Below are 14866 nucleotides of genomic sequence, written 5' to 3'. Positions count from 1 at the left end.
TTCCTTAGTCACATCAACCTTAGCTACATCTTTTCCTTAGCTACTGCTTTTTCTTGGACATTTGTATTTTTTAAAAAATTTATATGTATTTTATTTATAAAATAAATAAAAATGTCCATGAAAAGTAGTTATGAAAGATGTAGCTAAGGAATTAATGTGACTAAAGAATTATTTCCTTGAAACATAATTTGTTGGCAACATTAATTCCTTAGTCACATCAATTCCTTAGCTACATCTTTTCCTTAGCTACTGCTTTTCCTTGGACATTTGTATTTTTAAAAAAAAATTTACATGTATTTTATTTATAAAATAAATAAAAAATGTCCAAGGAAAAGCAGTAGCTAAGGAAAAGATGTAGCTGAGGAATTAATGTGACTAATGAATTATTTCCTTGAAATATAATTCTTTGGCAACATTAATTCCTTAGTCACATCAATTCCTTAGCTACATCTTTTCCTTAGCTACTGCTTTTCCTCTCACATTTGTATTTTTAAAAAAAAATTTACATGTATTTTATTTATAAAATAAATAAAAAATGTCCAAGGAAAAGCAGTAGCTAAGGAAAAGATGTAGCTCAGGAATTAATGTGACTAATGAATTATTTCCTTGAAATATAATTCTTTGGCAACATTAATTCCTTAGTCACATTAATTCCTTAGCTACATCTTCTCCTTAGCTACTGCTTTTCCTTGGACATATGTATTTTAAAAAAATAAATTGACATGTATTTTATTTATAAAATAAATAAAAAATGTCCAAGGAAAAGCAGTAGCTAAGGAAAAGATGTAGCTAAGGAATTAATGTGACTAATGAATTATTTCCTTGAAATATAATTCTTTGGCAACATTAATTCCTTAGTCACATCAATTCCTTAGCTACATCTTTTCCTTAGCTACTGCTTTTCCTTGGACATTTGTATTTTTAAAAAAAAAATTTATATGTATTTTATTTATAAAATAAATAAAAAATGTCCAAGGAAAAGCAGTAGCTAAGGAATTAATGTGACTAATGAATTATTTCCTTGAAATATAATTCTTTGGCAACATTAATTCCTTAGTCACATTAATTCCTTAGCTACATCTTTTCCTTAGCTACTGCTTTTCCTTGGACATTTGTATTTTTAAAAAAAAATTTACATGTATTTTATTTATAAAATAAATAAAAAATGTCCAAGGAAAAGCAGTAGTTAAGTGAAGATGTAGCTAGGAATTAATGTGACTAATGAATTATTTCCCTTGAAATATAATTCTTATAACATTAATTCCTTAGTCACATCAATTCCTTAGCTACATCTTTTCCTTAGCTACTGCTTTTCCTTGGACAATTGTATTTTAAAAAATTTACATGTATTTTATTTATAAAATAAATAAAAATGTCCAGTGAGTAGAAGAGTGATAGAAGCTAAGGAATTAATGTGACTAATGAATTATTTCCTTGAAATATAATTCTTTTGCAACATTAATTCCTTAGCTACATCTTTTCCTTAGCTACATCTTTTTCTTAGCTACTGCTTTTCCTTGGACATTTGTATTTAAAAAAAAAAAATTTATGTGTATTTCATTTATAAAATAAATAAAAATGTCCAGGAAAAGCAGTAGTTAAGATGTAGCTAAGGAATTAATGTGACTAAGGAATTATTTCCTTGAAATATAATTTTTTGGCAACATTATTTCCTTAGTCACATTAATTCCTTAGCTACATCTTTTCCTTAGCTACTGCTTTTCCTCGGACATTTGTATTTTTAAAAAATTTACATGTATTTTATTTATAAAATAAATAAAAATGTCCAAGGTAGAAGTAAGTGAAAAAGATGCTGAGGGAATTAATGTGACTAATGAATTATTTCCTTGAAATATAATTCTTTGGCAACATTAATTCCTTAGTGACATCAATTCCTTAGCTACATCTTTTCCTTAGCTACTGCTTTTCCTCTCACATTTGTATTTTTTAAAAATTTATATGTATTTTATTTATAAAATAAATAGAAAGATAGCTAAGGAATTAATGTGACTAATGAATTATTTCCTTGAAATACAATTCTTTGGCAACATTAATTCCTTAGTCACATCAATTCCTAGCTACATCTTTCCTTAGCTACTGCTTTTCCTCTCACACCATCCTTACTATGAAAAGATAGCTGAGGAATTAATGTGACTAATGAATTATTTCCTTGAAATATAATTCTTATAAACATTAATTCCTTAGTCACATCAATTCCTTAGCTACATCTTTTCTTAGCTACTGCTTTTTCTTGGACATTTGTATTTTTAAAAAATTTATATGTATTTTATTTATAAAATAAATAAAAATGTCCAAGGAAAGCAGTAGCTATGAAAAGATGTAGCTAAGGAATTAATGTGACTAATGAATTATTTCCTTGAAATATAATTCTTTGGCAACATTAATTCCTTAGTCACATCTTTTCCTTAGCAACATCTTTTCCTTAGCTACTGCTTTTCCTTGGACATTTGTATTTTTAAAAAATAAATTTACATGTATTTTATTTAAAAAATAAAAAAAAAATGTCCAAGGAAAAGCAGTAGCTAAGGAAAAGATGTAGCTAAGGAATTAATGTGACTAAGGAATTATTTCCTTGAAATATAATTCTTGGCAACATTAATTCCTTAGTCACATCAATTCCTTAGCTACATCTTTCCTTAGCTACTGCTTTTCCTTGGACATTTGTATTTTTAAAAAAATTTACATGTATTTTATTTATAAAATAAATAAAAATGTCCAAGGAAAAGTAGTAGTGAAAAGATAGTTTCAGGAATTGATGTGACTAATGAATTATTTCCTTGAAATATAATTTTTGGCAACATTAATTCCTTAGTCACATCAATTCCTTAGCACATCTTCTCCCTACTGCTTCTTGGACATTTGTATTTTAAAAAAATTTACATGTATTTTATTTATAAAATAAATAAAAATGTCCAAGGAAAAGCAGTAGCTATGAAAAGATAGCTGAGGAATTAATGTGACTAATGAATTATTTCCTTGAAATATAATTCTTGGCAACATTAATTCCTTAGTCACATCAATTCTTAGTTACATCTTCTCCTTAGCTACTGCTTTTCCTTGGACATTTGTATTTTTTAAAAAAAATTTACATGTATTTTATTTATAAAATAAATAAAAAATGTCCAAGGAAAAGCAGTAGCTAAGGAATTAATGTGACTAATGAATTATTTCCTTGAAATATAATTCTTTGGCAACATTAATTCCTTAGTCACATCAATTCCTTAGCTACATCTTTTCCTTAGCTACTGCTTTTCCTTGGACATTTGTATTTTTTAAAAAAAATTTACATGTATTTTATTTATAAAATAAATAAAAAATGTCCAAGGAAAAGCAGTAGCTAAGGAAAAGATGTAGCTAAGGAATTAATGTGACTAATGAATTATTTCCTTGAAATATAATTCTTATAACATTAATTCCTTAGTCACATCAATTCCTTAGTTACATCTTTTCTAGCTACTGCTTTTCCTTGGACAATTGTATTTTAAAAAATTTACATGTATTTTATTTATAAAATAAATAAAAATGTCCAGGAAAAGTAGTAGTTATGAAAGATAGCTGGAATTAATGTGACTAATGAATTATTTCCTTGAAATATAACTTTGGCAACATTAATTCCTTAGCTACATATCTTTTTTCTTAGCTATATCTTTTCCTTAGCTACTGCTTTTCCTTGGACATTTGTATTTTAAAAAAAAAAATTTATGTGTATTTTATTTATAAAATGAATAAAAAATGTCCAAGGAAAAGCAGTAGCTAAGGGAAAGATGTATCTGAGGAATTAATGTGACTAATGAATTATTTCCTTGAAATATAATTATTTGGCAACATTAATTCCTTAGTCACATCAATTCCTTAGCTACATCTTTTCCTTAGCTACTGCTTTTTCTTGGACATTTGTATTTTTAAAAAAAAATTTACATGTATTTTATTTATAAAATAAATAAAAATGTCCAGGAAAAGCAGTAGCTATGAAAAGATGTAGCTGAGGAATTAATGTGACTAATGAATTATTTCCTTGAAATATATTCTTTGGCAACATTAATTCCTTAGTGACATCAATTCCTTAGTCTTTCTTAGCTACTGCTTTTTCTTGGACATTTGTATTTTTAAAAAAATTTACATGTATTTTATTTATAAAATAAATAAAAAATGTCCAAGGAAAAGCAGTAGCTAAGGAATTAATGTGACTAATGAATTATTTCCTTGAAATATAATTCATTGGCAACATTAATTCCTTAGTCACATCAATTTCTTAGCTACATCTTTCCTTAGCTACTGCTTTTTGGACATTTGTATTTTAAAAAAATTTACATGTATTTTATTTATAAAATAAATAAAAATGTCCAAGGAAAAGCAGTAGCTAAGGAAAAGATGTAGCTAAGGATTTAATGTGACTAATGAATTATTTCCTTGAAATATAATTGTTTGGCAACATTAATTCCTTAGTCACATCATTCTTAGCTACATTTTTTTCTTAGCTACTGCTTTTCCTTGGACATTTGTATTTTTTAAAAAAAATTTACATGTATTTTATTTATAAAATAAATAAAAAATGTCCAAGGAAAAGCAGTAGCTAAGGAAAAGATGTAGCTGAGGAATTAATGTGACTAATGAATTATTTCCTTGAAATATTCCTTAGCTACATCTTTTCCTTAGCTACTGCTTTTCCTCTCACATTTGTATTTTTAAAAAAAAATTTACATGTATTTTATTTATAAAATAAATAAAAAATGTCCAAGGAAAAGCAGTAGCTAAGGAAAAGATGTAGCTGAGGAATTAATGTGACTAATGAATTATTTCCTTGAAATATAATTCTTTGGCAACATTAATTCCTTAGTCACATCAATTCCTTAGCTACATCTTTTCCTTAGCTACTGCTTTTTCTTGGACATTTGTATTTTTAAAAAAAAAATTTATATGTATTTTATTTATAAAATAAATAAAAAATGTCCAAGGAAAAGCAGTGTAGCTGAGGAAAAGATGTAGCTAAGGAATTAATGTGACTAATGAATTATTTCCTTGAAATATAATTCTTTGGCAACATTAATTCCTTAGTCACATCAATTCCTTAGCTACATCTTTTCCTTAGCTACTGCTTTTCCTTGGACATTTGTATTTTTAAAAAAAAAATTTATATGTATTTTATTTATAAAATAAATAAAAAATGTCCAAGGAAAAGCAGTAGCTAAGGAAAAGATGTAGCTAAGGAATTAATGTGACTAATGAATTATTTCCTTGAAATATAATTCTTTGGCAACATTAATTCCTTAGTCACATCAATTCCTTAGCTACATCTTTTCCTTAGCTACTGCTTTTCCTTGGACATTTGTATTTTTAAAAAAAAATTTACATGTATTTTATTTATAAAATAAATAAAAAATGTCCAAGGAAAAGCAGTAGCTAAGGAAAAGATGTAGCTGAGGAATTAATGTGACTAATGAATTATTTCCTTGAAATATAATTCTTTGGCAACATTAATTCCTTAGTCACATCAATTCCTTAGCTACATCTTTTCCTTAGCTACTGCTTTTCCTTGGACATTTGTATTTTTAAAAATTTACATGTATTTTATTTATAAAATAAATAAAAATGTCAAGGAAAAGCAGTAGATGAAAAGATGTAGCTGAGGAATTAATGTGACTAATGAATTATTTCCTTGAAATATAATTCTTTGGCAACATTAATCTCTTTAGTCACATCAATTTAGCTATCTTCCTTAGCTACTGCTTCTCCTTGGACATTTGTATTTTTAAAAAAAAATTTACATGTATTTTATTTATAAAATAAATAAAAAATGTCCAAGGAAAAGCAGTAGCTAAGGAAAAGATGTAGCTGAGGAATTAATGTGACTAATGAATTATTTCCTTGAAATATAATTCTTATAACATTATTTCCTTAGTCACATCAATTTTAGTTACATCTTTTCCTTAGCTACTTGGACATTTGTATTTTTAAAAAATTTACATGTATTTTATTTATAAAATAAATAAAAATGTCCAAGGAAAAGCAGTAGTTATGAAAAGATGTAGCTAAGGAATTAATGTGACTAAAGAATTATTTCCTTGAAACATAATTTGTTGGCAACATTAATTCCTTAGCCACATCAATTCCTTAGCTACATCTTTTCCATGACTACTGCTTATCCTTGGACATTTGTATTTTTAAAAAATTTACATGTATTTTATTTATAAAATAAATAAAAATGTCCAAGGAAAAGTAGTAGGAAAAAGATAGCTGAGGAATTAATGTGACTAATGAATTATTTCCTTGAAATATAATTCTTGGCAAATTATTTCCTTTAGTCACATCAATTCCTTAGCTACATCTTTTCCTTAGCTACTGCTTTTCCTGGACATTTGTATTTTTAAAAAAATTTACATGTATTTTATTTATAAAATAAATAAAAATGTCCAAGGAAAGCAGTAGCTAGGAAAAGATAGCTGAGGAATTAATGTGACTAATGAATTATTTCCTTGAAATATAATTTTTTGGCAACATTAATTCCTTAGTCAATCAATTTTAGCTACATCTTTTCCTTAGCTACTGCTTTTTTTTTTGATTTATATGTATTTTATTTATAAAATAAATAAAAATGTCCCAGTAGCTAAGGAAAAGATGTAGCTAAGGAATTAATGTGACTAATGAATTATTTCCTTGAAATATAATTCTTTGGCAACATTAATTCCTTAGTCACATTAATTCCTTAGCTACATCTTTTCCTTAGCTACTGCTTTTCCTTGGACATTTTTTATTTCCATTATAAATAAAATACATGTAAATTTATTTTTTAAAAATACAAATGTTAATCAAATTAATTGTATGGTTTCATTATATATTTAAATTTATTATCCATTCGAGGAAAACTGCAATTTAACTGGTAAGGAAGAAACGAGATAGATAACGTAGGAATTAAAAAGGTTTTTATCATGTGACTACAAAATGGCGTTCCGTTGCTAGACTTTTTCTGGGGAATCGACTCATCTAGGGTGACAAACTACAGCCCATAAAAATACATGTAGTGCTATCCCCCTGGGAATTAATGTTGCCAAAAAATTATGTTTCAAGCAACATTAATTCCTTAAAACTGGTTTTCCTTGATATTATATATATTTATATACAAATAAATTACATGTACCAATATATATCGAGCAATAAGAACTAATCTTCGAGTCGACAGTCAATAAGAATGTTCAAAATGGCGTCAGAGGTATCTTACAGTTTCTTACAGTATCTTACAGTATCTTACTGTAAGTGAATGAAACCTCAAAAATCGACCATTTACCCATCACTGGATGTAACTATAAAAAAAAAAAAAAAAACAACAACAATAACAACATTGATGTATGTATTTTGACAACATATTTTGAGGTTATGTCTATAAATTTTAAATAAATTTGAATGGTGTCGCCATCTTGTGCCAAAAGAGTTAGTAAAACAGGGCCCTATTGATCGATTAATTTTGCGGATGAATCAGGATTTCTAGTACTTCGTTTTAATAACAAATGCAAATCTGAGCATTGTAAAAATCTAGTGTTACATAATTATGATGGAATCATGACTAGGGTTTTATTAAATTTCAGAAACTCTATAATGGTTAATATATTCGAACGGAGAAAATACATTGCGAAAAATATAGAACAAATGAATATATGATTAGACAATAAAAATACAACTTCAGAAAGCTATTGATCGGCTTAGCTGATTGAATCTGAAAACAGAAAGAGGTTGTAAAATAATATACATAGATTATTATTCGGCTATATCAATTAAACGGACAATAATTTTAATATAGAAAAATAGAATTGGCTATATATACATTTGATTAAAATTGTTTTTGGCTCATACGTACTAGCGGAATTTGATAATAAGAGTACTCTATGTATATAGATGAACCAATTTTTTTACGATAGATTTTACCGTTGATTATTTGTTGTCTGTAATCTATTTCTACTTATAAATATAAGACGGATTATTTTTCAGACAATGAATAGACACAAACTCATAGACACAAACTCGTAAAAAATTACTAGTGATTTTTATCGTATTTGGTATAAATATTGAACATTATTTTTCGTTAAAAGGTGACTCATATATTATGATAAATATCGTAATAACATGAATTTAAAAAATTAAAAAATTAAAATATGCTAATTAATAGAAATACATAGTGTCATAAATTTATTATTACAAAATATGAGAAAATAAAAAAAAATATATTATCGAAAATTATAACTCTTAAACATAATAAATATATCTTATTTATCATTCATCTTGTGGCATAACATTATATCGGATAAAAGCAAAATAGTTTAATATGTAACTATAGGAAAAGTCGATTTATGTAAAGTATTCGAGTCGGACATAGTGCCAACTGGATATTTACCAACATTCAATATCCCTATTACGGACTAAATGAGCTTAAAGAGACTTTATTTTTTGGATGTTCACCCTGAACGGTGTAACCGAAACTAGCGCTCCGGGCCGCAAGCCATATTTTGTCCTATTCCCAATGTACATAGTTGACTCTCCTGCACCCGTATTCACGGGGCAAAATTGTTCTCATTAGGGCTTTTCTTTTCCGCTGATGGCGCTTGACAAAATTTTTTTTATATAGATTTCACATAGAAAAGCTTCACAAACGCCACCATCGGAAAAAAAACGCCCTAATGGGAACATCCTCTGAATACGGGTGCTGGGGTGCATTCCTTTAATAAAAAATTTTTTTTCGTTTTGCAATTTCGCCCTGTAACACCGACTAAAAACTAGAAACAGAACAACGACAAAAGTGATAAATTTCTCTATGCAATATTCCAGGCTTTACAGTTTACGATAATGTGTGGTACGACCTATGTGACAATAACAAACAATCACAACAAGTCAATTTTCTATTTATTTCAGTTTGATATAAACATTGAACAGTTATCCATCTAATAATTGGAAGCCAAAAAAAATAATGTCATGTGCCAGTACTGCCACTACAAGAAACAGCTTTTTCTTATAAAATTTTGGCCGGTATTACAGGGCGAAATTGCAAAACGAAAAAAAAATTTTTATTAAAGGAATGCACCTCTGGTTTCTAGTCTTCTTGGGACCTTGTTTACGACCATTTCCGACTATTGCGCAATGCACATCCCTACTCCTTGTAAGTTGTAGACCTTCTATTCATGGGTTTGATGACAAAAATCAGCTGATGGCTAATCAAAACATTGTACATAAAATGCATGCCTATTATGTCACATCAAGAAACTAGAAATACTAGAAATTTCTTCTCCAGTCTTTTTGTGTCCCATTTATTCAAAACTGATTAATACTAATAGTATATATGATATTATATTGACTGTAACGTTACAGTTGGAATCATATTTTTATAAAATCATCAACTAGTTAGTCAATTACTCTTGTAACTAATAATGGATGAAGATGAAAAGTATAAAAATGAGACAATTGGCATTGCCAAAAATTTTTTACCATCTTATCATGAATTAAAATTTTCTTATCCAGGTAAAAGTGTTTTAGATCACCAACGTACTTGTTTGGCAGTTAAATATCTCACTGCTAAATCAAAGTAAGTATACAAAACATTCAAACAATATCGAATGAAATTAACAATTATTCTACTCATTTCAGGTCAGATGAAATATCAATAGAATTGGCAAAAAAAGGTTTTTCAGATATTTCCAAAAGTCTGCAATCTAACAAATCATTCATTGATACTGTACTGACAATAAAACCCAAACAAATTAATTTTCAATCAGGGTTAAAAAGTCCTGAGGATATCCTTCAGTTCATTAAGCCTCTTCCTTGTCAAACAGAAAAAAAAAATACATGTAAAGAAAACAATATGTCACCAACTGACCGAACAGTAGAGAAAATTATAAACTGTTGGGTTAAAAAATCAGCACCTGAATCGCCACGCAGGAAAATTTATAAAGCAGAAATTAAAATGGATGATGATAACAATGATGATGATAAAACTTCAAATAGTGGCAGCACTAAAAGATTTGAAAAGCGACAGCAATTCAATAAGCTATATAACAATTATCAAAAAAAGAATAAAACAAGTTTTACAGATATTGAAGAATCAGAACAAGAGCCAAATACTTCAAGACCCCAGTATCATCAGGAATATCGTACAGCAAAAACAGAACTTGCACTTCAAAAAAAAACGAAACAACAGCAAACACAACAATATCCACAAAGAAAAACAGTTGGTAATAAAAGCAACAATTCATTGAACGCTAAATTTCTATGTCCATTCCAACGAGATAAAGAAAAAACACAAGAAAATACACAAGTTGATGAAGAGATGGAGTTTGAAGATGAAAGATTAAAAAATATTGATCCTAAAATGATTGAACTAATCAAGAATGAAATAATGGATTCTGGAGCATTGGTCAAATGGGATGATGTTGCTGGACTTGAACAAGCTAAACGCATTATTAAAGAAATTGTTGTTCTACCAATGTTAAGACCTGACATATTCACTGGTTTACGAAGACCACCGAAAGGTATTTTATTATTCGGTCCACCAGGAACTGGAAAAACTCTCATCGGTAAATGTATTGCATCTCAAAGTAAATCAACATTTTTTTCAATATCAGCTAGTTCATTAACATCAAAATGGATTGGTGAAGGTGAAAAAATGGTGAGAGCATTGTTTGCTGTTGCTCGTGTTCATCAACCATCAGTTATTTTTATTGATGAAATTGATTCCCTTCTTACTCAACGATCAGAAACTGAGCATGAAAGTTCGAGAAGAATAAAAACTGAATTTTTGGTGCAACTTGATGGTGCAACAACTGGTGAAGAAGATAGGATTTTAGTTATTGGTGCTACGAATCGTCCACATGAATTAGATGAAGCAGCCAGGCGTAGATTTGTTAAACGGCTTTATGTTCCATTACCTGAGCATGGAGCTAGAAAACAAATTGTTGAGAATTTATTGAGCAATGAAAGACATAATTTGAAGTGTTCTGATATTAATAATATTGCTGAATGTTCAAAAAATTATTCTGGAGCTGACATGGCTAATCTTTGTAAAGAGGCAAGCATGGGACCAATTAGAAGTATACCATTTGACATGATGGAAAACATTTCCAAAGATGATGTTCGTCCAGTAACAAAGGATGATTTTGATCATGCACTTACACTTGTTAGACCAAGTGTTTCACAGTCTGATTTGGGAATTTATGTCAAGTGGGATAGTACTTACGGCAGTGGCACTGCTGAAATCAAATAAATACTAATTTATTATTAACACTTTATTAATTTATTGTATACCTGTATTTGTATAGCTTTCATCATAATAAAACTGAATCTTAAAATAAATGTGAAATAATTAGAGATTTAGACACATCATTCTTTAGTAATTTATTATTTATCAGACATGTATAATATAGTTGACTCATTTTTTTTTTTTGCAATTTATCACAGAGACGAAAATGATCTGGTCTTACTTTCCATTTTGTTTGTTTGTTTGCCTTAATCTAGACACATATTTTTTACCATTATAATCAACAGGAATATTTTTAAATGATTAAATTTTTCACTAACAGTATTTCGAATGGAAAAATAAAAATTAATTAATAGTACTTATATAAAATATAGAAAACCTTAAAATTTTGATCTCCATCCACATGAAAATACATTGTTAAATAAAAAATTTTTTTTTTATTTATATTAATTTAAATTTTGATTGATATTTTATATATTTTTTTTCTCTACTTTGGCAATTTTTGATTATCTTTCATTTTTTTTTTTTTTTTGATTGGATTATTTATTTTTGTGAATACTTGTGTTTTTAAAACGTCGAAAAATGACAAAACACACGACAATATCTAATTAACTACTAAATATATCATAATAATATCAATATTGATTTTTTTACTTTGGAAATATTCAGGTCACAAGGCTTTAATAATATTTATACGTCACATAAATATATTTGATACGTATAATATTAATCGAACATTTAAATATTTGTAGGTGTATTTATTTTCAAGTTCAATCTAATCTACTCTACGGAATTTTTCTTGGATCTATTATTGAAGCTTATTAAAGAGCAAAAGAAAGAACAGAAAACTCACAACTTTCCATTATTATTCTGTTTTTTTTTTTCTTTTTTTTTTTGTGCATAGTCTCTAGTGAGAAAAATTTCTTTAAAAATTCTTACAGTGAAGAAAATTTTTATTTCAAGAAAAAATTCGTAAGTTACTCTCAAAGCCTCGAATGCATAGAAATAAATTTTTATGCATTTGAAAGAATAATATCCAGATTTTTTTCTTGGAATAAAACCTATTACGAAAAAATAGATAGATTTTACCAGAGATGTACACAACAAATACTTAATTTGAGTAATGTGTATATTATTACATTCTCATAAGACTAAATTCATGAACATTTATATAATAATTTTTTTTTCTTTGGCACATTATGCGAGAATCACAGATGAAATCATTGTACATACGTTATGAGAGTAGTTTAAATAAAGAGTTTCTAATTTTTTATCCTCCAAATGTTTTCATATACCTAATTATCTATTATTTATGTTACAGCTCATGCAAAAGCTTCTCCAACAAATATTTATTTTTTTTAAATAAATCATTATAAGAAATTAACAATAAAATAGAAAAGGTTGATGTGGTCAAAGATTTAAGATTCAAAAAATGAAAAAAAAAAAAAAGCTCGACGTTTAAAATATACATTATATTATTCAACTCATAATTCTCCAATTTGGCATAATATCTGCAATCATTGTTGAAAAATAAGTAGTAACATTGTATGAAATTGTTTCGCCACCCGTTAAAATTGCTGCAAATGACCCGTAAGTACCATAATCTATAATACTATGATTACAAGCAGCTAAAACAGCAAGATCTTTGCCTGGTCCACGTGCATTTATATCTGATATCAAACTAATTCTGTGTTTTTTACTATTTAAATTGAATTTACACCAATTAATTGAATCGCTTGCAATCACAAATATAACATTTTCATATTTATTATGAAAATAATCCATTGCTGTTAAATAATAACGTACTGGTGCTGGGCGTATTTTTAATTTTTGCCAAAGATAATCTACATAATCCGTTCTTCGTACATGTACACCAACATATGTTGGATCAGTTGTATTAAATTTTATTGAAATCTTTTTCAATATTTTATCAGCGTATAATTTGAGAGCTAATCTAAATGTAAATTCACGACGAACATCATCAAGCCAAAGAAGAATTAAACTCCAGTATGCTGCATATCTTAAAAAAAAAATTAAAATATATTTAAAAAATAGATATTTAACTTTTTTTAAAAATAGTTTAAAAGTTTGAAAAAAAAAAAAATACTTTACCGAGGAATAATAATATTTTGCTCAGTACTATTCCATTGTCCAAGCGATGATACAACTTGTCCAACATCAATTGTGCATGTACCAATGTAACTAAGTGGCGGTATACTAAGATTGTCAAAATGTTCCTCTAATGTTTTTAATATACATCTTGGTAAAAAAGGATCGAGACCTGTTTTTCTTGCAGTTGCCCAAACAGATGCATATTGAAATATTTGATTTCCTAATCTACCACCTTGTGTTGCTGATACGATTCCATATTTTGGACATGAATTTATCCATTCAATTGGCACAAATTTATTATTATTAATAATATATTTTTTTTTATTTAAACTACCACCACGACAGAGTACTTGTTCATATGATGATATTTTTGTATGATGATTCGGCTGATTTGTTGTGTACATAGGAAATAAGAAAACATGTATTCCACATACCACTATTACAGCTAGTACGATTGCGATTGCTAAAATATGCTGCTGTGCACGACTCATTTTTCATTAATTTTTCATCTTTCAAGCAATTATGTACACAATTTTTTTTTTTTTTTAGCGTGCAAGTGCTTTTTTTCAAATTCATTAAACTTTTCTAAGAATTTTTTTCGTTTTTCATGATTAAATATTTTGGTTTTTTTAAAAAAAACTTACTACTCACAGACGTGTCTTCTTAATTAAAAAAAAATTTTTTAATGTTTTATTCAACACAAAATATTATTATTATTAATTTTATTATAATGTATAAAGAAATAAGTAAGAAATATCATTATAATAATTATTGTTAATAATAACAGAATAATCATCAGTGATTAATTAGGTAAATTTAATGAAAGTGTTTATTATTGTTTGCGTGAATGTTAATAAAAAAAATGTAAAATATTTAATATACCTTGTTAATTTTTGAAGTCGAATATTTTTCAAATATTCCCATTGAATACCAAAGACATGTTTCATTAGAGTTAGTTAACAAATTCAATTCTTATTAACAAAAACTTTAAAAAAAGATCAAACAACCAAAACTTTTAGGCACCTTAAAAGTTTTTCGTTATTATTGATGTTATTTATGCGAAACACTGCTGTAATTTTATAAAACAATAAATAAAACAAGTATATCATACGTAATTGTTTTGTTAACTCCTACGCCACACCGCACATATAGTATATACTCAAAAATTTTAGTAAAACCCATGGTAGAAATATACAGGTATGTCCATTCCTCGGACGAAAATAAATTCTACTGCGCAAAACTCTAAGTAGCCATCTTGTCTACATGTGTGTATATCTGTGTGCCCGTCATATTATTATTATTAGCCATCTTGTTTGTATGTGTGTAAATTTGTGTGCCCGTCATACTATTATTATTATACTTTTATTAATTAATGCAGAACATGTTTAAAATTTACATTAACCATAATTAAAAACTTTAAAAATATTGTTTAATAATTATACATATTTATAAATGTGTCATAACAATTAGAAGTTAAATTTTTACTTTTTCACAAAAAAC

The 14866-nt window shown here is 27.3% G+C and overlaps 2 protein-coding genes across 5 annotated transcripts; one reads left to right on the top strand and one right to left on the bottom strand.

The window, feature by feature from the left end:
* Positions 1-9038: 9038 nt before the first annotated feature.
* Positions 9039-12301, top strand: LOC122849623 (fidgetin-like protein 1). 3 transcript variants are annotated; one of them, XM_044148403.1, is made up of 3 exons: positions 9039-9163; positions 9523-9586; positions 9649-12301. In XM_044148403.1, exons 1-3 carry the CDS (start codon positions 9145-9147, stop codon positions 11258-11260), a joined length of 1695 nt encoding a protein of 564 aa, XP_044004338.1. In that variant the 5' UTR covers positions 9039-9144; the 3' UTR covers positions 11261-12301. The 3 variants fall into 3 exon arrangements, with proteins under 3 accessions (XP_044004338.1, XP_044004331.1, XP_044004346.1); XM_044148411.1 differs by lacking the exon at positions 9039-9163 and adding an exon at positions 9170-9448; XM_044148396.1 differs by having other exon boundaries at positions 9066-9586.
* LOC122849782 (galactoside alpha-(1,2)-fucosyltransferase 2-like) lies at positions 11771-14549 on the bottom strand. Of its 2 annotated transcripts, XM_044148613.1 has the most exons (3): positions 14249-14547; positions 13367-13752; positions 11771-13274 (listed from the first exon to the last, which is right to left on the bottom strand). In XM_044148613.1, the coding sequence occupies exons 1-3, from the start codon at positions 14288-14290 to the stop codon at positions 12734-12736; spliced, it is 969 nt and encodes a 322-aa protein (XP_044004548.1). In that variant the 5' UTR covers positions 14291-14547; the 3' UTR covers positions 11771-12733. The 2 variants fall into 2 exon arrangements, with proteins under 2 accessions (XP_044004548.1, XP_044004541.1); XM_044148606.1 differs by having other exon boundaries at positions 13367-14549.
* Between the last annotated feature and the right edge of the window lie 317 nt (positions 14550-14866).

Source organism: Aphidius gifuensis, linkage group LG1, assembly GCF_014905175.1.
Source record: "Aphidius gifuensis isolate YNYX2018 linkage group LG1, ASM1490517v1, whole genome shotgun sequence".
In the NCBI taxonomy this organism is placed as follows: domain Eukaryota; kingdom Metazoa; phylum Arthropoda; class Insecta; order Hymenoptera; family Braconidae; genus Aphidius; species Aphidius gifuensis.
Note: the sequence above shows the minus strand (reverse complement) of the source record. Positions and strands in the feature narration are given on the sequence as shown.

Coding starts and splice junctions, on each gene's coding strand:
- LOC122849623 (XM_044148396.1), top strand. CDS start 9,432: ATGGATGAAGATGAAAAGTATAAAAATGAGACAATTGGCATTGCCAAA. Junction 9,587..9,648: donor TATCTCACTGCTAAATCAAA/GTAAGTATACAA, acceptor TACTCATTTCAG/GTCAGATGAAATATCAATAG.
- LOC122849782 (XM_044148606.1), bottom strand. CDS start 13,857: ATGAGTCGTGCACAGCAGCATATTTTAGCAATCGCAATCGTACTAGCT. Junction 13,275..13,366: donor CAAAATATTATTATTCCTCG/GTAAAGTATTTT, acceptor TTTTTTTTTAAG/ATATGCAGCATACTGGAGTT.